The following is a 21,362-nucleotide window of genomic DNA, read 5'->3' on the forward strand; positions in this document are numbered from 1 at the left end:
ACATTCCATATCAGTATTACACAAACCATAAAAACCCCTGACATAACAACCTCACCATTCTGCAATAATAACTGAGAAATCCCCATTTCTTTAGTATGAAAGATCCACCTGGGAGAAACAGGTATATATTATACAGGACCACTGACTATGTGAAATGGTATTTACAGTATAATAGCAAATATTCTGAAATTTTTCTCCACCATTATTTGTGGGGGGGCAGGAGTGGGTGGAAGTACACATTACAAATGCAAAACAGTCATCAATGGTGTACTAGTTTACTGAGCGTTACACAGGTATGTGCATGTAGCCCCCATTTTCATTCTCAACTTTGCAAAAATCCAAGTGAGCCTAGACAGAAATGACTGCACAGATATTGCAGAGTGGAGCTTGGCACTGGTCTGAAGACTATAGATAGCTGGTAGGTTTTCGTCTTAGTATAGTCACGGAGCACATCACTACTTATCCTGACAGACTTTTCGGAAGTGACTTCATAGTCTCTGAAATGTATGATTTACAAAAAAAAAAAAAAAAAAGGCATCTTTGCAATAAAACCCCACACATACTACTGCAACTTGTGGTCCCAGGATTTACAGAGCCATTCCTTTACCAAACCCATGATTGCATTGACAGGCTAGCGGTAATATATAACATTACGTGATAGAAAGGAGGGAAGATTTGTATTTTATAGAGCATTGTATTATATATTAGTGCCCTTGTAAAATTACATTTTGGAGGAATGTTTCAACTAAAAAGCTGAAGTAAAACCAGATGATACAACATTGAATAATATGTGGAAGTCAGTTAAAGGAAGGAACATTGTATAACATATTAATGAAAGTCCTGGGTGAGTGTGGTAGACATTGTGGTACAAGAGAGAAGTCTCTAGCTGGCGATGATGAGCACTTTGTGAATTGAAGAGATAATTGTTTTAATAAAAAAATCCTTTATTTTATTTTTGATGAAGGAAATGCTTCACTCTGCACCAGTTGGCTTTAGTAAATCACTAGGCCTATGCACGTAGCAAAGGCTTGTGTGACCTTCAAGCCAATCATCACAAAACACTCAGGATTCTGAAGAGTAACTTAAAAAAACAAAAAAAACTTCCTCAAAAAACTTCTACATTGTCGCTCTGGCGAATGGAATAGCTCCGATATCAGATAGACAACCATGTGCAAATCTTTTAAGTCTGTTTAGTTATTTAATTTAATCATCTTCTTCATCTTCCTCCTCCTCGTCATAGCTTTCTTCAAAGCCCTCACTGTCTCCTTGGTCATCGTCACCCTCTATGGTGGTATCCCATTGTGGGTGGTTTTCAGGTATAGGTTTAGCTTCATGAACTTCCAGCTAGGAAAGAAAATAAAAAAGGTGGCATTTTTACCATAAGTATTTTAGATTGAGTGGGTAGCAGTGTATGCAATACCTTAGTTCTAAAATCCAATATCTGCATCATGTCTATGTTGGAAGCAGATACAGAGTTTGATTCTCGGAGTTGTAACCTGTCTATAGCAATCCAAAGCACCGTGAATTATTTATTATGCCTCAGTGGGTTCAAAATATCCATCCCAATGACTTGGATTCCACTAGAGCTTTATCTTATACTACACATGGCATGGAGCCCCCTATCAAATGTGCTTAGGGCCAAACATACTGTTTGGCCACAGACATTAGAGGAAAGTCTGCTGAACTGGATGGCTTTAGTTAGACTGGCCAACTTTCTATGTGTATGGCCCACCAGATTCTCCTCCAATGGCAGATGTCAAGGGAAAGATGGTTTTGCATGTTGAATTTCAAGGTGGCCAATATTTTTTCTGTGGGAGATAAGCTGCTACTAGATGGGTCTCGCCGCTTCTTATTCTTTTGTCCCCAATTAAAAACACAAGTGTGCATACAGTGCATTTGGAAAGTCTTCATGCCCTTTCACCTTTTTCAAAATTTGTTATGTTGCGGCTTTGTGCTAAAATAAAAAAATAAAAAAAACAAGTTTTCTTCTATCATATTGTACCCCATAAAGAGAAAGTGAAAAGAGAATTTTAGAAATGTTTGCAAATGTATTAAAAAGGAAAAAAAAAATTTTTGCATGGACATAAGTATTAAGACCCTTTGCTATGAAACTTGAAATTTAGCTCTGGGTCCTCCTGTTTCTCTTGATCATCTTTAAGATGTTACTACAACTTGACTAGAGTCCACCTGTGGTAAATTCAATTGATTGGACAGCTGATGCATATCAGAGCAAACACCAAGCCATGAGGAAGAAAGAACTGCCTGTAGAGCTCAGAGACAGGATTGTGCAGAGGCACAAACCAGGGAAAGGATACAAATACATTTCTGCTGCAGTGAAAGTGCCCAAGAGCACAGTGGTTTCCATAATAATGGAAGAGGTTTGGAACAACCAGGACTCTTCAAACTAAGTAATTGGGGGAGAAGGACCTTGGTAAAAAAAAGGTGACCAAGAACCCAATGGCCATTGTTACCGAGCTCCAAAAATCCTGTGTGCAGATGAGAGAGACTTCCAGAAGGTCAACCATCACTGTACCACTTTACCAATCTGAGCTTCATGGCAGACTGGTCAGAAAGTAACCTCTCCTCAGTAAAAGACATGAAAGTTTGCAAAAAAGCACCTAAAGGACTCTCAGGCTGTGAGAAACAAGATTCTTTGATCTGATAATACAAAGATTGAACGTTTTTGCCTCAATTGTGTGATGTTTCGAAGAAACCAGGCACTACTTATCACCTGCCCAATACCATTCCTACAATGTAGCATGGTGGTGGCTGCAGCATCATGCTGTGGGGGTGTTTTTCAGCTGCTGGGACAGGAATACTGGTCAGACTTGAGGAAAAGCTGAATGGAGCAAAAGTACAGAGATATTCTTAATGAAAGTTAGATCCAGAGTGCTCTGGACCACATAGTGGGCCAAAGGGTTACCTTCCAACAAGACAATGACCCTAAACACACAGCCAAGAAAACACAGATGTAGCTTAGGAACAACTCTGAATGTCCTTGTGTGGCCCAGACAGAACCCTGACTTGAACCAAATTGAACATCTCTGGAGAGACCTGAAAATGGCTGTCCACTGACTGTCCCCATCTAACCTGACAGAGCTTGAGAGGATCTGCAGAAAAGAATGGCAGAAAATCCCCAAATCCAGGTATGGAAACCTTGTGGCAACATACCCAAGACTGGAGGCTGTAATCGCTGCCAAAAGTACTTCAACTAAGTACTGAGTAAAGGGTCTAAATACTTATGTCAATGCAAGATATTAGTTTTTGAAGATTTTGAACATTCTGTTTTCACTTTCTCATTATGGGGTACTGAGCAGGGCTGTGGAGTCGGAGGCAATTTTGGGTACCTGGAGTCGAAGTTTAAATGTCCCAATTCACAAAAGGTTATAATTAATTACCGTATTTTTCGCCCTATAAGACGCACCTGCCCATAAGACGCACCTAGGTTTTTGAGGAGGAGAATAAGAAAAAAATATTTTGAACCAAAAGGTTTGCTTTTGGTGGGTTTTGAACTAATGGTGGTCTGTGGGTGGCACCGCTGTTTCTGTAATGGCAGCGGGGCATGGGGCCTGCTTCATTCATAAAGTGGGTGGAGCAGGCGCGTGACGTAGTGAGCCACCCGGCCTCCTGACTGCCAAGAAGTTAGTAGTCAGTAGTACAGCGCTAGATTTAAGATGATTGGAATACTTTAACAATACCCACAAGTTAGATATGATTACCGTATACTACAGTGAGCAGGGCCCGGTGTAGTAGAATACAGTGACTGCACCGGGCCCCGCTGCCATTACAGAAACAGATGACGGCCCCTCCTCCCTCTCAGCCTATTCACTGGACAGTCGCAGCATTCGCCCCCATAAGACGCACTGCTATTTTTCCCCCACTTTTGCGAAAAATACAGTACTTCTCTACTGTAAGAATAGAGGCCAATGCATGCCGTGCGTCACGTTACCGCAAAACGAACACGTTAAGTGACCATGAAGAAGCATGCTTTTCATATGCTTCACTATATGGCACGCAACGCACAGTTAAGGAGCGTCAATACTTATACTTTCCATTGTGTTGTGTTCCGCTGTTACAGGGAACGCAACGCCCATGGTTGACCTAGCCTCTCACTGGTAACTGATTAAGTAAATATGTTTTTTGCAGGACTAGAGACACTTGTAGAAGTGAAGGGAATGGATAGTCAATAGTTCAAGACTGAAGCTGTAAACCATTTGAAAAACTGCTGTCATTCAGCTAAGGCTATAAAAACTTGTAAACTCAGATTGTTAGCTGAAACTTTAAACATGACTATGGGATTCTACTAGGAAAATCATGTTTTACAATAAATGCCCCGTCCTGGATCCCCCCACTGCCCTATCTTCAGCAGAAGACCAGCACACAAAGGAGAAGGCAGCGGCTTCCTAGCCAGTAGTTCTGTGGTAATGACATGTATGTTGCCTTTCTTTCCTTCAAGGAATGTATAAAATACATTTGCATATTAAATACAGAGGAGTCGGAAGTATAAAAAACTGAGGAGTCGGAGTCGGACCATTTATCTACCGACTCCACAGCCCTGGTACCGAGTGCAGAATGATGGGGACAATTTTAAACTTTTTTTATTTTATTTTAGCACAAGGTCACAACTTTAAATGTGAAAAAAAGTGAACGGGTCTGAAGACTTTCCAAATGCACTGCACATGGAGAAGAGAAGGAAGGAAACTGTTGGCCAACAGCTAAGGCTACTTTCACACTAGCGTTCAGAGAGGATCCGTCTGGTGTCTGCACAGACGGATCCTCTCCTATAATGCAGACGTTTGTATCCGTTCAGAACGGATCCGTCTGCATTATAGTTTAGAAAAAATTCTAAGTGTGAAAGTTGTTCAGACGGATCCGTCCAGACTTTACATTGAAAGTCAATGGGGGACGGATCCGTTTGAAAATTGAGCCATATTGTGTCAAATTCAAACGGATCCGTCCCCATTGACTTGCATTGTAATTCTGGACGGATCCGTTTGCCTCCGCACGGCCAGGCGGACACCCGAACGCTGCAAGCAGCGTTCGGGTGTCCGCCTGCTGAGCGGAGGCTGAACGCTGCCAGACTGATGCATTCTGAGCGGATCCGCATCCACTCAGAATGCATTGGGGGCTGGACGGATGCGTTCGGGGCCGCTTGTGAGACCCTTCAAAACGGAGCTCACAAGCGGACACCCGAACGCTAGTGTGAAAGTAGCCTAAGATGTATGTCCAGGCATAATTCTGTATCCAGATAGGCTATGACAATTAGCTCCTGTACACAACATACAGATAACAGATTTAGTGCTAGGGCAAATATGACTTCAGCTGTGGTCTAGTATTGGTAATCAGTAAAATGTATTGTAAACTACAATTCAAGGGCTTTATGACCAATGATTCATATGCTACAAATTTTAGCAGAATTAGTCACTTTTCTTGATGGTCTTTTAAAGGGAATCTGTCACCTGATACCTATGTGGAGAAATTGGATTTTTTATTTTATGCAAAATAGTCCCTGGGTGCTATTAGGGCAGTGCGGTTGCACCTAAGGCTCCACTACTTTAGATTTCAGGCTACGCCCCCACAATTTGAATGACATACTCACGCCTGGCCCGAAGTCTTGCAGCAGCGTGTTCGCTGCACTTGCAGTACATGCTACATGGAATTATGCCCTGCAATCTCCAGTCATGTAATGCAGATGCGCTCAACATGTCGTCGTTAGGCTTTAGGGCCAGGCGTGAGTATAGTGTGGGAGGGGGTAATTTGCATAAAAGAAAAAGACTTTGGGCTCTTTCACACGAGCATGTCCCTTGCGGGAATCACGTTCCGTGTGAGAGGACGAGAGTGCGGTCTGGGCTACAGAAGTGCACAGCATCATCAATCGTAATGGAATCATAGTGACATAAAGCTGTCAGTATGATTCTCTTACAGAAAGGTCAGGCAGAGGCACACAGCATTATTTATCATGATAACGGCGTGCGCTTCTGTAGTCCAGACTGCACACTCTCTCTCACACACAGAGCACGATTCCCGCAAGGGACATACTCGTGTGAAAGAGCCCTAACCTCTCCACAATGGGGGCACATATCGAAATAGGACCAAGGGTGTTTGCATATGATGACAAGTGCACACCTTGTATGGCTGACGGATTTATAACAATGTAATTGGTGACAGATTCTCTTTAGGCCTCATGCACACGACCGTTGTGTGCATCCGTGGCCATTGTGCCGTTTTCCGTTTTTTTTTTCGCGGACCCATTGACTTTCAATGGGCCCGTGGAAAAATCGGAAAATGCACCGTTTTGCAGCAGAGACCGTGATCCGTGTATCCTGTCCGTCCAAAAAATATGACCTGTCCTATTTTTTTGACGGACAACGGTTCACGGACCCATTCAAGTCAATGGGTCCGTGAAAGAACACGGATGCACACAAGATTGGCATCCGTGTCCGTGATCCGTGGCCGTAGGTTACTTTAATACAGACGGATCCAAAGATCCGTCTGCATAAAAGCTTTTTCAGATCTAAGTTTTCACTTCGTGAAAACTCAGATCCGACAGTATATTCTAACACAGAAGCGTTCCCATGGTGATGGGGACGCTTCTAGTTAGAATACACTACAAACTGTGTACAAGACTGCCCCCTGCTGCCTGGCAGCACCCGATCTCTTACAGGGGGCCGTGATCAGCACAATTAACCCCTTCAGGTGCGGCACCTGAAGGGGTTAATTGTACTATCATATCCCCCTGTAAGAGATCAGGGCTGCCAGGCAGCAGGGGGCAGACCCTCCCCCCCTCCCCAGTTTGAATATCATTGGTGGCCAGTGCGGCCCCCCCCCCCTCTATTGTAATAATAGGTTGGTGGCCAGTGCGGCCCCCCCCTCCCTCTATTGTAATTATTCGTTGGTGGCACAGTGTGCGCGCCCCCCCTCCCTCCCTCTATTGTAATAATTCGTTGGTGGCACAGTGTGCGCCCCCCATCGGCCCCCCCTCCCTCTATAGCATTAACAACATTGGTGGCCAGTGTGCGGCCTCCCATCTCCCCCCCCCATCATTGGTGGCAGCGGAGTTCCGATCGGAGTCCCAGTTTAATCGCTGGGGCTCCGATCGGTAACCATGGCAACCAGGACGCTACTACAGTCCTGGTTGCCATGGTTACTTAGCAATAGTACAATAGTAGAAGATTCATACTTACCTGCTCCTGGCTGCTGCGATGTTCGTGTCCGGCCGGGAGCTCCACCTACTGGTAAGTGACAGGTCTGTGCGGCGCATTGCTAAATGAACTGTCACTTACCAGTAGGAGGAGCTCCCGGCCGGACACAGACATCGCAGCTCCCAGGTAAGTATGAATCTTTTACTATTGTACTATTGCTAGTAACCCGCTGCCACCAATGATCGGGGGGGGAAGAGATGGGAGGCCGCACACTGGCCACCAATGTTGTTAATGCTATAGAGGGAGGGGGGGCCGATGGGGGGCGCACACTGTGCCACCAACGATTTATTACAATAGACGGAGGTAGGGGGGGGGGGCGCACACTGTGCCACCAACGATTTATTACAATAGAGGGAGGAAGGGGGGGGGGGGGGGGCGCACACTGTGCCACCAACGAATTATTACAATAGAGGGAGGAAGGGGGGGGGGGGGGGGGGCCGCACTGGCCACCAATGATATTCAAACTGGGGAGGGGGGGGGGGTCTGCCCCCTGCTGCCTGGCAGCCCTGATCTCTTACAGGGGGATATGATAGTACAATTAACCCCTTCAGGTGCGGCACCGGAGGGGTTAATTGTGCTGATCACGGCCCCCTGTAAGAGATCGGATGCTGCTAGGCAGCAGGGGGCAGTCATGTAAACAGTTTGTAGTATATTCTAACTAGAAGCGTCCCCATCACCATGGGAACGCCTCTGTGTTAGAATATACTGTCGGAAATGAGGTTTCACGATCTAACTCATATCCGACAGTATATTCTAACATAGAGGCGTTCCCATGGTGATGGGGACGCTTCAAGTTAAAATATACCATCGGATTGGAGAAAACTCCAATCCGATGGTATAAAAGGGACTCCAGACTTTACATTGAAAGTCAATGGGGACGGATCCGTTTGAAATGGCACCATATTGTGTCAACGTCAAACGGATCCGTCCCCATTGACTTGCATTGTAATTCAGGACGGATCCGTTTGGCTCCGCACGGCCAGGCGGACACCAAAACGACTTTTTTTTCATGTCCGTGGATCCTCCAAAAATCAAGGAAGACCCACGGACGAAAAAACGGTCACGGATCACGGACCTACGGACCCCGTTTTTGCGGACCGTGAAAAAAAACGTCCGTGTGCATGAGGCCTTAAGCTGATGGGATCTATATGCATGGTAAAAAGTTAAATGAGCTTACCTTCAATGGTTTAATCTGATCTAAGCCCATATAAGAATCAGACCTTAAGAATACCGTGTATTGATAATTTCCAGGTTTACTTGGTGCTGGAAATTTTAGCTCCACCTTAAAAGCAAAAATAAATGTATAAGGTAAGTAGGCCAATGAAAGATGGCAAAACAAATTGAGTATCCATTAAAACCATTAATGCATAATATTAAAGGATGATGTCAGCAATAAATTCTAATGATGCAGCTTTTCTTTGCAGTTATTCTTTAACGTGCAATCTCCAGGTTGCATGTTATAGAGCAAGAGAAGCTGAGCCAATTGATGTATAGTTCTGTTGGAAAAGAATCAGTAAAACTTGTCATTTATACATTTATCTCTCTGCTTTTTCTGACTTAATTGTTCATGCGGGAGGTGTTATCAGTGATTCATAGTATACTATGTGTAAGGCCCCTTTCACACGAGTGGATTTTCCGCATGGGTGCGATGCGTGAAGTGAATGCCTAGCACCCGCACTGAATCCTGACCCATTCATTTCAATGTGTCTGTGTGCGTGAACATTTTTTTTTTTCACGCATCAATTCTGCGTTGCGTGAGAATCGCAGCATGTTCTATATTCTGCGTTTTTCACGCAGCCTTGGCCCCATAGAACTGAGTAGGGCTTTAGTGAAAAACGCACTGCATCCGGATGTAACTTTTTTCACTGATGGTTGCTAGGAGATGTTGTTTGTAAACCTGCTGTTTTTTTTTAACACACGTGAAAAACGCATCAAAACTGATTGCACCCGCGTGGAAAAACTGAAACTCTGAACACAAATGAAGACAAAACTGATTAAACTTGCTTGCGAAATGGTGCGAGTTTCACTGAAAGCACCCTGAACACATCCTGAGCCAATCCGTATCGCTTGTGTGAAAGAGGTGAAACAGCAGAGATTTAACCCCATCAGGACCCTGCCATTTTTCACCTTAAAGGGGTTGTCCGAGTTATTTTTTTTGTTCTATGTTCCTAACTAGGTAAATATAACAACTTTACAATTAACTCACTTTATCTCCAGTGCCTGGTGTATCAGATTTCACTGAAGGTCACATGACCTGTGAGGTCAGCTTCTCTCCCTGCTCTGATAATGTTAGTGCACAAGCCTGAGAGATCTGAAGTCACTGTACTGGCCACGCCCCCCCTTCACTGCAGGGCTGTCTGCTCTCTCCTAGGATTCTTAACCCCTTCAGCGGCACAGACTGGCTAGCTGCAGCCAGTGACAATTCTGGGCACAGGAGCCGACAGACTAGAGAGAGCATTGCACAAGAAGGTAGGGGGAAGATCCTGTGTGTATTAGCAGTGTCATTATACAGGTGGGACTTGTAGTTCTACACATACATGTTGCTATTGATTCTCCCAGCACTCAGGGCAGCTCTTGTATCCACTCCCTTAGCAGTGTCATTATACAGCTGGGACTTGTAGTCCTACACATACAACATGCTGCTGATTCTCCCAGCAGGCAGATATGTCACTCAGGGCAGCACTTGTATTCACTCCCCTAGCAGTGTCATTATACAGCTGGGACTTGTAGTCCTACACATACAACATGCTGCAGAGTCTCCCAGCAGGCAGACATGTCACTCAGGGCAGCACTTCTATTCACTCCCTTAGCAGTGCATGGGGGAGGGGCAGAGATAGTTTTTATTGTATGTAAACAAAGGGCCAGAAAAGAACCAGGGAAATTAGGAAATATATATATTTTTTTTGCATAAAACTTGCTTAGCTTAGTTATATATTGCTGCCCATCAGATTTTCAGTGCTATATAAAAAACGTTTCAGAACTCTGACAACCCCTTTAAAGGACCAGGCCAGTTTTTGCAAATCTGACATGTGTCACTTTATGTGGTGACAACTTTAAAATGCTCTTACTTATCCAAGCCATTCTGAGATTATTTTCTTGTCACATATTGTACTTCATGACAGTGGTAAATTTGAGTCAAAATATTTTTTTTTATTTATAAAAAAAATAGCAAATTTACCAAAAATTTAGAAAAGGTTGCAATTTTCAAAATTTTAATTTCTCCGCTTTCAAAACAAAAAGTGATACCTTCTAAAATAGTTATTACTTTACATTTCCCATATGTCTACTTCATGTTTGAAACATTTTGTAACTAAAATTTACTTTTTTTTTTAGGACGTTAGAAGGCTTAGAAGTAAATCTTGACATTTTTCAGAAAATTTCCAAAACCCACTTTTTAAGGACCAGTTCAGGTCTGAAGTCACTTTGTGAGGCTTACATAATAGAAACCACCCAAAAATTGCCCCATTTTAGAAACTACACCCCTCAAGGTATTCAAAACTGATTTTACAAACTTTGTTAAACCTTTAGGTGTTCCACAAGAATTAAAGGAAAATGTAGATGACATTTCAGAATTTCAATTTTTTGGCAGATTTTCCATTTTAATAAGGGTTAACAGCCAAACAAAACTCAATATTTATTGCCCTGATTCTGTAGTTTACAGAAACACCCCATAATGTGGTCGAAAACTGCTGTACGGGCACACAGTAGGGCGCAGAAGGAAAGGACCGCCATATGGTTTTTGGAGGGCAGATTTCACTGGGACAATTTTAATTCGATATGTCACATTTGAAGACCCCCTGATGCACGCCTAGAGTAGAAACTCCAAAATAATGACCCCATTTTGGAAACTACGGGATAAAGTGGCAGTTTTGTTGGTACTATTTTAGGGTACATATGATTTTTGGTTGCTCTAAATTACACTTTTTGTGAGACAATATAAAACAGTATACTGGGCACTCACACTATAGGTAGAACCATAAAATAGAAACAATAATAATTATTAAATTAATGGATTTATTAGTATACCTTTACGTTAATAATGATAAAATACAATAAACTAGGCTATCTAAAAGTCAATAGAATACATTGGTATAAAATAGAATAGAATAGAATAGACATTAAACTACAAGTACCTAAAAGTGAATAGAATATTAGATAAATAGACAATAATAAGGAATTAATAATATGCGGCTACAATATTAAATAACATCTGGTGGTATATCCTAAAAAACGGTCTGATTCCAAACCAAGGAAATAATGAATGAATGCTGGGGCAAAGTCTCCGAATATTCCAAAGTCCAATGAAATAATAAAGAGCAGTATTTTGTTGCAATGAGTGTTTATTGCGGCGTCCCGCTTCTACTCACTGTTCGGTGATTGCTGGTGTAGATATCACTGCTGTGGTTCCGGTTCTCTGTGTCACCAAATGCTCGTTCCCAGGTTGTCTCCGTCACCGGTCTATATGGCTCTGGGCACCGCTCCGTATGATTGAAGAGCCGATGTCCTCCAAGCCTATATTTGCCTGCTTCCACGCTGAATTGAATTTGCGGTCACAAAATAGAGATGTGCTCGTTCTCTGGTTTTGAGAAGTTCAAGCTCCTGATGAGTCAGCGTGCCAGGCCCTCTTAGAAGATATTCCGGTTTTTTAGCGCCAGCCTGGAATAATTTCAACACTAGGTTCAACAAGAGTTCGTATAGAAGTGAACTGGGGGTCTTGGATCAAACGCGTTTCGGGGCTTCACGTTGCCCCTTCCTCAGTGATGAACAATGCCCCTTACAAAAGACCTTTTTATGTGAAAAGTTATGCTGATTCCAATTATCCAATTTAATGTTACTCCTCCTATTTTTCACATTCTGATACCAATCAGTGCGATGCGGATTTGAAAGTCTTTGTTACTCTATCGAGATATACCTTTTTTTTCTTAGTCACATTTCTCAATTTACATTCCGATTCTATATATATGCCGCTATTTTATTTGTACAACAGAGTGTATTAATACATAGACAAGGGACATATCTAGACATAAACACCCAGGAAATAATATTCACCATCTCCATAAATATATGCGTATAGCATCCATATAAATAAATAAATAAATAAATCAATGCGTCCTCTGTTTCTATATAAACTAGGCAATTTTAATGTATCTATATATCGCCCAGTATTGTATAAGTAACTCTAGGTTGGGTTGTTAATAGCCATATAACTAATAACCATTTCTTCCTAATGGTGTTGTAAGGTATAAAACCATACTAAAAGATAGAAAGGGCACGAGAACAATCAGAAAAAATATATTTTCCATCAATATCCTTATTATCCATAATATTGATTTCTATTGTATATGCTATTATGCAATTATGTTCGTTATTTATAGCATATACAATAGAAATCAATATTATGGATAATAAAGATATTAATGGAAAATATATTTTTTCTGATTGTTCTCGTGCCCTTTCTATCTTTTAGTATGGTTTTATACCTTACAACACCATTAGGAAGAAATGGTTACTAGTTATATGGCTATTAACAACCCAACCTAGAGTTACTTATACAATACTGGGCGATATATAGATACATTAAAATTGCCTAGTTTATATAGAAACAGAGGACGCATTGATTTATTTATTTATTTATATGGATGCTATACGCATATATTTATGGAGATAGTGAATATTATTTCCTGGGTGTTTATGTCTAGATATGTCCCTTGTCTATGTATTAATACACTCTGTTGTACAAATAAAATAGCGGCATATATATAGAATCGGAATGTAAATTGAGAAATGTGACTAAGAAAAAAAGAGGTATATCTCGATAGAGTAACAAAGACTTTCAAATCCGCATCGCACTGATTGGTATCAGAATGTGAAAAATAGGAGGAGTAACATTAAATTGGATAATTGGAATCAGCATAACTTTTCACATAAAAAGGTCTTTTGTAAGGGGCATTGTTCATCACTGAGGAAGGGGCAACGTGAAGCCCCGAAACGCATTTGATCCAAGACCCCCAGTTCACTTCTATACGAACTCTTGTTGAACCTAGTGTTGAAATTATTCCAGGCTGGCGCTAAAAAACCGGAATATCTTCTAAGAGGGCCTGGCACGCTGACTCATCAGGAGCTTGAACTTCTCAAAACCAGAGAACGAGCACATCTCTATTTTGTGACCGCAAATTCAATTCAGCGTGGAAGCAGGCAAATATAGGCTTGGAGGACATCGGCTCTTCAATCATACGGAGCGGTGCCCAGAGCCATATAGACCGGTGACGGAGACAACCTGGGAACGAGCATTTGGTGACACAGAGAACCGGAACCACAGCAGTGATATCTACACCAGCAATCACCGAACAGTGAGTAGAAGCGGGACGCCGCAATAAACACTCATTGCAACAAAATACTGCTCTTTATTATTTCATTGGACTTTGGAATATTCGGAGACTTTGCCCCAGCATTCATTCATTATTTCCTTGGTTTGGAATCAGACCGTTTTTTAGGATATACCACCAGATGTTATTTAATATTGTAGCCGCATATTATTAATTCCTTATTATTGTCTATTTATCTAATATTCTATTCACTTTTAGGTACTTGTAGTTTAAGGTCTATTCTATTCTATTTTATACCAATGTATTCTATTGACTTTTAGATAGCCTAGTTTATTGTATTTTATCATTATTAACGTAAAGGTATACTAATAAATCCATTAATTTAATAATTATTATTGTTTCTATTTTATGGTTCTACCTATAGTGTGAGTGCCCAGTATACTGTTTTATATTGTTCACTTGTAAAGGAGGGGCGAATCCTTTTTTACTGTGAGCACCTCCTTCTGTGGTCTCACTCACTCCTGTGCGTCTCATAACAGTTACTTAATTTTTGTGAGACAAGGTAACAAAAAATGTTTTGGCACAGTTTTTATTTTTTGTTATTTACAATGTTCATCTGACAGTTTAGATTATGTGGTATTTTTATAGAGCAGGTTATTACGGACGCGACCATACCAAATATGTCAGATTTTTTTGTGTCTCCATATTCTGAAAGCCATATTTTATTTTATTTTTTTGGGGCGACTGTCTTATGTAAGGGCTCTTTTTTTTCGGTACGAGATGACGGTTTGGTATGATTTTGGGGTGCATATGACTTCTTGATCGCTTGCTATTACGCTTTTTGTGATGTAAGGTGACTAAAAATGGCTTCTTTGACACAGTTTTTATTTTTTTTACAGTGTTCACCTGAGGGGTTAGGGCATGTGATATTTTTATAATGAAGGTCGGATACCTAATATGTCTACTTTGCTTTTTTCCCTATTTAAAAAAAAAATCATTTTAACTTTATTTTGGGAAAAGGACGCTTTTTTTATTTTACTTGAAAGTAAATTTTTTCGGTAAAACAATTTTTTTTACCTTCTTTTTTCACTTTTTTTTTTTGTCCCACTCTGGGACTTTAACTTTTGGGGGTCTGATCCCCTTTACAATGCATCACAATACTTCTGTATTGTAAAGCATTGGCTGTAAGTGTATTACACACTGTAATACACTTACAGCTTCCTGCCTGTGAGATGCAGGGGGCTGGATCTCACAGGCTGTCACGGAAGGCAGCCACGATGCCTAAGGAGGTGCGAGCGGAAGTGCGAGGGTTAATGCCGGCACATACAGCAGGGGTCCGGCTATAAGTGACTGCCGGACCCCTGCTGCTGATCCTTAAGTCACATCCCCCAGCGCCGTATATAACTATACATTGATCTGCTCGGCTCCTATTGCTCTATAACATGCTGCCTGCCGATTACACTGCATTTTGTGGTGACAGGTCCTCTTTAAAGTGTACCTCCAGTACAAGATACATTTTTTAGCACTTTTTACTAATTCATTAACAGGAAGTTATTATTGTCTTTCATGTTAAAGATACAGAAGGGCTGCTGTCCAGTCACTGTCTGTAAAAGCCTGCTAGCTAATATTACATGTTTCACTTCTTAGACTTCTTTCACTGACTCTCAGCCAGGACGGTGTAAAGAGCAGTAAGTCTCCTTCTGCACTGTTCCATACGGAAATAACAGAGTGCGCAACCTGTAAGGGTAGAGCTGCACACACAGAGCATGTGGGAAAATCTACAGGGTTTACAGGTAGTATCGAAGTGGGTGAAATATCATACACGTGTTTTGGAAATATTCTGCAACAGTATCCAACTGGTGCAAATTTTGTTGCTACAGAATATTGGTTGAACTGCTATGGATTTTCCTAACATGTATCATAAGTGAATGAAGCTGCTAAAAAGCATACAGAATGCATTAAAGACTATGAACACCTTTGGGGGGTATTTTCTAATTACTGCAGTCTAGCTATTTTTGGCTAAATATTTTTACAATTGGTCTTTAGTAAAAATTTTCAATAGTTTGTCCCTCTGCATCTTTCACTGTAGCGGTTTTCACACCTAAATCTCCAGAATATTTCTGGATTCTCAGTTCTGGAGATTTACCAGGAGTTGGCCTTTCACACATGTAGTTATCACCCTGACGATGTTCCATGTCGGGTGCGTTCTCACTACAGAGGAAACGTCCAGGCCAGGCCATCAGCAGAGGTCCGACACCTGCCAGTCAGTTATCAACAGCACTGTCAAATGCAGTGCTGCTTCCACTGAAGTGGATGCATCTGTTAAAAGCACAGCATGAGGACAGTACATGTACCACATATTGAGAGTCTAGATCAGGGATTTGCTACATCCGACACTCCAGCTGCTCTGAAACTACAAATCCCAGAATTATCTTTCAGCTTCTATGGAAGTTACAAGAACAGCAGAGTAATGCGCATGCTGGCAGTTGTAGTTTCACAGCAGCTGGAGGGCCGAAGGTTGCTATCCCCTGGCCTAGATTTTAACAACTTGTCTGACCAATATAACCAGCATTGACCTCACCTCCTCTTGATCCCTTAGTGTACACACATGATAGGGCATAGATATTAATGTTTGATCCTTTCTGTCTGCAATGTAAATCCACCACCATTCTTGCTTTTCCTACAAGAGTAAATGCATAGGTTAAAAAAAATATTATTATAAACATATTCATTAAATGTAAGCTATTGACATTACTGGCCAGCGAATTAGGTTTTAGGATTTTTCAGTTGGATTTAAAATCCAAATCAAGAAGTAGCATTTCGCAGTGGAGTGGAGACCACGGTTGGATAACTGCATGCGGGTTAGTGTTTTCTGGCCACATGAACTTCCAGAAATGTGAGGGGTTATCTGGTACCTGGTGGCTGACATTAAATATACTTCTGTATGGCTTAAGTTTTGTGGTAAAGACTGAGAAGAATAATCATTCCAGAAAGGTACCCCTTACGAGAGGACTAGCTTTTCAAAACAACATGATTTCGCGATATTACATCCATCCTATATGTGCGGCCACCCAGTGGTTGTGTTGTGAATTGTAGCCTTGTTTTCTAGTGTGTTGCGATATTTTGTTAAAAAGGTTTCAGGAGAAATTGTAGGTCTTGAAGGCTATAGAGAGCTTTGGGGCAATTTTTTATGACTATATTTTACTCATTTTAGGCTATTTTTTCAGTTGGTCTTTATTAAAAAAAACTTCTGCCGTTTTTGAGTTACAGGGGTTAAAAATTTGTATCACGCTCATGTGCCTTATAACCAACTTAGACTTAAAGGGACACTGACAGGCCCAATAAGCATAATTAGCTATATAGATGCATGCACAGGTCTTCTAATGTGCATTGAAAACATATAAGTATAACCCCTGTCCACCTTATAAATACAGCCTACTCATGTTTTATAACCTGAAGTAATCGCTTTTCCTTCTGCCCAAGGGGCGGCGTTTCAGCTTCACTTCTGCCCAGCCAGCCGCCCCCCCAAACCGCCGTTTTGAAGCGCCGCCCAGCTCATCAATATTCACTTCGCTGGGAGGCTTCTGCTGTCCCCGACGTTCCGAGATCTGGCGCATGCCCAATAGAAAGCTATGGGTGCCGGGCGCATGCGCAGAAGCTGAAAGTGAGTCTGATGCCCATAGCTTTCTATTGGGCATGCGCCGGATCTCGGAACGTCGGGGACAGCAGAAGCCGCCCAGCGAAGTGAATATTGACGAGCTGGGCAGCGCTTCAAAACGGCGGTTTGGGGGGGCGGCTGGCTGGGCAGAAGTGAAGCTGAAATGCCGCCCCTTGGGCAGAAAGAAAAGCGATTACTTCAGGTTATAAAACATCAGTTTGCTGTATTTATAAGGTGGACAGGGGTTATACTTATATGTTTTTAATGCACATTAGAAGACCTGTGCAGTCATATATATAGCTAAATATGCTTATTGGGCCTGTCAGTGTCCCTTTAAAGTATAACTGTCGTATTTTTATTTTTTTTGGAGTATTGGATTGTGGTGATTAATATCTCCTCGGTGGCCCTATTTCAATTTTTCTCTGTGTATTCAATTACCCCTTAATTCCACAGTTTTGTTCCCTCTACTTCCTACTTTTACCTGTACTTAAAATAGAGTTGCTAGGCATGGTCAAAAGGACAGAGCGTGCAAGGTCAGATTACTGACAGCCAGGGACTGTAAGTAAATGATTAAAGCCAGGTGCTCCCCAGCAGCTGATAACAGTGCCTGGGCTGTGTGCACTTCTCCCTGTCCCTGCGCTTGGCAGACGCTCCCTCACTCAGCAGAGCTGGAGAAGTAGAGTTGAAGCAGCGCAGACCAGGGAAGGGAGATCTGCCATCTGCTCAGTGTATAAATGAAAGCAACATGTGGTAAGAGGACCCCTTTGTGCTGCAGGAGATTAACCCTTTAGGGGGGAGGGCTCTGGTTACTGACACTTTTGGGGGGCTATTGTTACTGGCTAGTGAGGGCAGGCGGGATTAGCATCAGGGTGAGGGCAGTGGCGGCCATCTTAACTGAATAGTGAAATTGCAGTTTTATGCAGACTGGTTGCTAAGGGCTGAATCTTATTAAATATGGGGTAAGTCAGTCTAATAGTAACTGATTCTGGAATATCATGTTATTACTAACTACATATATGAAAATTGAAATTAGGGTCTAAGTGTGACAGTTATCCTTTAAGGTAAGAGTGGACATATTTGTACAGCCTACATTACAAAAGAAACAAAAAACAAACATAAAAACACAACCGTCACCTAGCTCTATCACTGCCCACTGGAAACCATATTGTTCTAGAAAAGAGCAGGAGCAGAAGGGCTGGTGGTACTTTGTGCTGCCCGCACTTTTGCAGGATTATGGTGGTCACGGTGATCTGTACACAGACCGTGCAGTTTCTATAAAACATGCAGAAAATGTCTAACTAGGTCTGTATCTGCAGACAGCAGTCATTAGGTTTGCATTTTACAGCTCGATGTGTTAGAGCAGGGGTGCACAACTTGCGGCCCGGGGGCCACATGCGGCCCTTGATACCATTCTGTGCGGCCCCCAACCATCTGGTAACAGACATGTATGCCTATGTCTTGTGGCTGCTCACATGTATTTTTCCTATTAGATGGGAGTCCTGGAGGTGTAACTAGACATTAATGGTATATAATGTGTGTTCAATATGCCATAAGTACAATATTTCAGTTGTTAATACACCTTTAAATTTTAATTTCGGCCCTCGTCATTAGTTCAGTCTGGCAATGTGGCCCCCAACCAGGAAACCTTGAGCGCCCCTGTGTTAGAGGAACAAGCTCCACTAAGCACAGAGATACTCAAGACACCTACAGTAAAAACTAGGAAAGGGACGACTTTTACAACTATGTCATAAAAACACTCTGAAATAACAAACAGGTTTCGGTGGGAAGATTCAGCACAGGGAAAACAGCAAAAGCTATATTTACGGTGCATTGCTTCTTTTATGTTGTATGACAATTTCTCATTAGCATAAAAGAGGACTACTTTTGATACATTTCTTAGTGTTAATTGCAATATGAGGCAAAATTGGATCAAAGGTAATGAAATTACTGTTATTTTATGTACTTTTAAAGGAATTACATCCCCACAAAAAAACACTTTATATCAAAGCTGATTAGCTGATCACCACAGGTCTGACTTTAGAAACCCCTGGATGGCGAGACATTTTGCTGAATGTAAGCTATTGAATAGAATGGCCGACCATGTGACCCATGGACAGACTGGGTCCAGCAGTAGCACTCCTCTCTGGCTAATAGAGGAACTCCGCTGTATCACAACTTGTGTGATATGTGATTTTCTTCCAATAACAAGGTGTAGCGTTCTTGATAAAGCCACATCAAACATAAAATGTACAGACAAATTCTCCAAGCTACTAAGATAACAATACTTCAATCTCTAAAATGAATGTACATTACCTCTGGGAAATATAAACTATATACAGGATGTGTAACTTTAGATTTGGTTTCTAATAGAGCTCGATCTTTACGCTGAATGCTTTGCTGCAGTTCTTGCCACTCCTAAAAGAAGACATTTGGACATTAATCACACCAGTACGACCATGTCAAATTTATAAGACAGATCAAAAGCTAACACAGCTCATACATCATCTATCAATCCGGACTAAAATAATATCACAATTTCTCCCCTTTAAATTAGTTGGATTCTAGGATGGATATTAGATCTATTCCATGAAGACGTCCATGTCTGTCAATTGTTAGCGTTATCTGATTGTTGGGGGTCCAACACCAGGGGCCCTGGTAAACCAGCTGCTGAGAAGGCACTGGTGCTCGCAGTAGTGTTGTGGCCTTCTCAAGCTTTTCCAAGGCCATGTGACATCTTATTCATGAGTTCCAGTGAAGTGAATGGGTCTGTGCTGTGATACCAAACAAAGCTAATGTACGGTTTTAAGCTAGGTGAGCTGAGAGAAGGCTGAGCTGCTACTGCAAGCGCCAGTGCCTTCTCAAACAGCTGATCAGCAGGGGTCCCGGCTGTTGGATCCCCACGATCAGATACTGATGACCTTTCTAGAGAAGTCATCAGTAATAAAAAAAAATAAAAAAAACTCTGGGAAAACCACTTTAAAGGGGTTGACTCACTTCAGCAAAACAAGATTTTTGTAAAACTTACCAGTAAAATCTCTTTCTCGCTCTTCATTGGGGGACACAGAGACCATGGGTATAGCCATGTCCTCTAGGAGGAGTTGACACTAGTAAAAGCTGTTAGCTCCTCCCCTGGCAGCTATACCCCCTCCAGCCTGGAGAGAGAGCTTCAGTTTGTGAGAAGCAGTAGGAGAGAGAAGCAAGTAAACCAACAGCAACAATACCAAGAACCGAACCAGCAACAGCCACCACCGTGGCTGAACAATAATACTGGGTGGGTGCTGTGTCCCCCAATGAAGAGCGAGAAAGAGATTTTACTGGCAAGTTTTACAAAAATCTAGTTTTCTCGCCCATATTCATTGGGGGACACAGAGATCATGGGACGTCCAAGAGCAGTCCACAGGGAGAAAAAAACACACAAGCGCCCCTGCAGGCAACTAAGAACTGCCGCCTGCAAGACCATGCGGCCCAAGGCAGCGCCCGTCGATGCATAAGTATGCACCTGGCAAAATTAGGGAATGTGCGTAAGGAGGACAGTAGCCGCCTTGCCAACTGCGCGGCCGAACCTTTAATCCCCCAAGCCCAAGAGCGCCCACCGCTCTGGTGGAGTGAGCCGTGACACCAAAGGTCGGAACCCTGCCCCGGGTGCAGCATGCTCTAGCAATTGCAGACGTGCAATTGCCACCCTGGAGGCTGCCAATGTCTTGCGAAGACCCTCCGGGATGACAAAAAAGAGGAGTCCGTACGTGGGAAGAAACTGGAGGTTGGCAAATAAATCGTCAGAGCCCTGACAACGTCCAAATGGTGTAACTCCCGTTCCCTAGGGTGTGAAGGGGAGGGACACTGTGATGGAAGGACAATTTCTTCATTGAAATGGATATCAGAGACCACCGTGGGGAGAAGGAATGAACGGGCCGGAGAACAGCTTATCCCTGTGAAGAACCAGGAAGGTTCCCTGCAAGAGAGCGCCCCAACCCGGACACCCATCTGATGGATGTGATAGCCACAAGAAAAAACTACATTCCAGGACCAGAGTCGGAGAGACATCTCCCGCAAGGGTTCAAGGGGGGGAATTCCAAAACGCTGAAAAGACCAAGTTCAGATGCCAAGGCGGTAGAAGAGGACGGTACGGAGGAACCGTAAGTGCCATTTCCTGAAGGAAGGTTATTATGGGCCCCG

General features: G+C 42.4%; 1 protein-coding gene across 1 annotated transcript in view; it reads right to left on the minus strand.

Annotated features, from left to right (window-relative positions):
- Window positions 1-428: 428 nt before the first annotated feature.
- SEC63 (SEC63 homolog, protein translocation regulator) overlaps window positions 429-21,362 on the minus strand; it is a 71,234-nt gene continuing 50,300 nt past the window's right edge. The window contains exons 18-21 of the mRNA XM_040428844.1: window positions 19,500-19,601; window positions 16,110-16,208; window positions 8,380-8,484; window positions 429-1,344 (exon numbers count right to left, since the gene is read on the minus strand). Of these exons, the coding sequence (XP_040284778.1) occupies window positions 1,204-1,344; window positions 8,380-8,484; window positions 16,110-16,208; window positions 19,500-19,601 (447 nt within the window). The 3' untranslated portion in view covers window positions 429-1,203. The remainder of the gene's footprint in view (window positions 1,345-8,379; window positions 8,485-16,109; window positions 16,209-19,499; window positions 19,602-21,362) is intronic.

Source organism: Bufo bufo, chromosome 4 (assembly GCF_905171765.1).
Source record: "Bufo bufo chromosome 4, aBufBuf1.1, whole genome shotgun sequence".
NCBI lineage: Eukaryota > Metazoa > Chordata > Amphibia > Anura > Bufonidae > Bufo > Bufo bufo.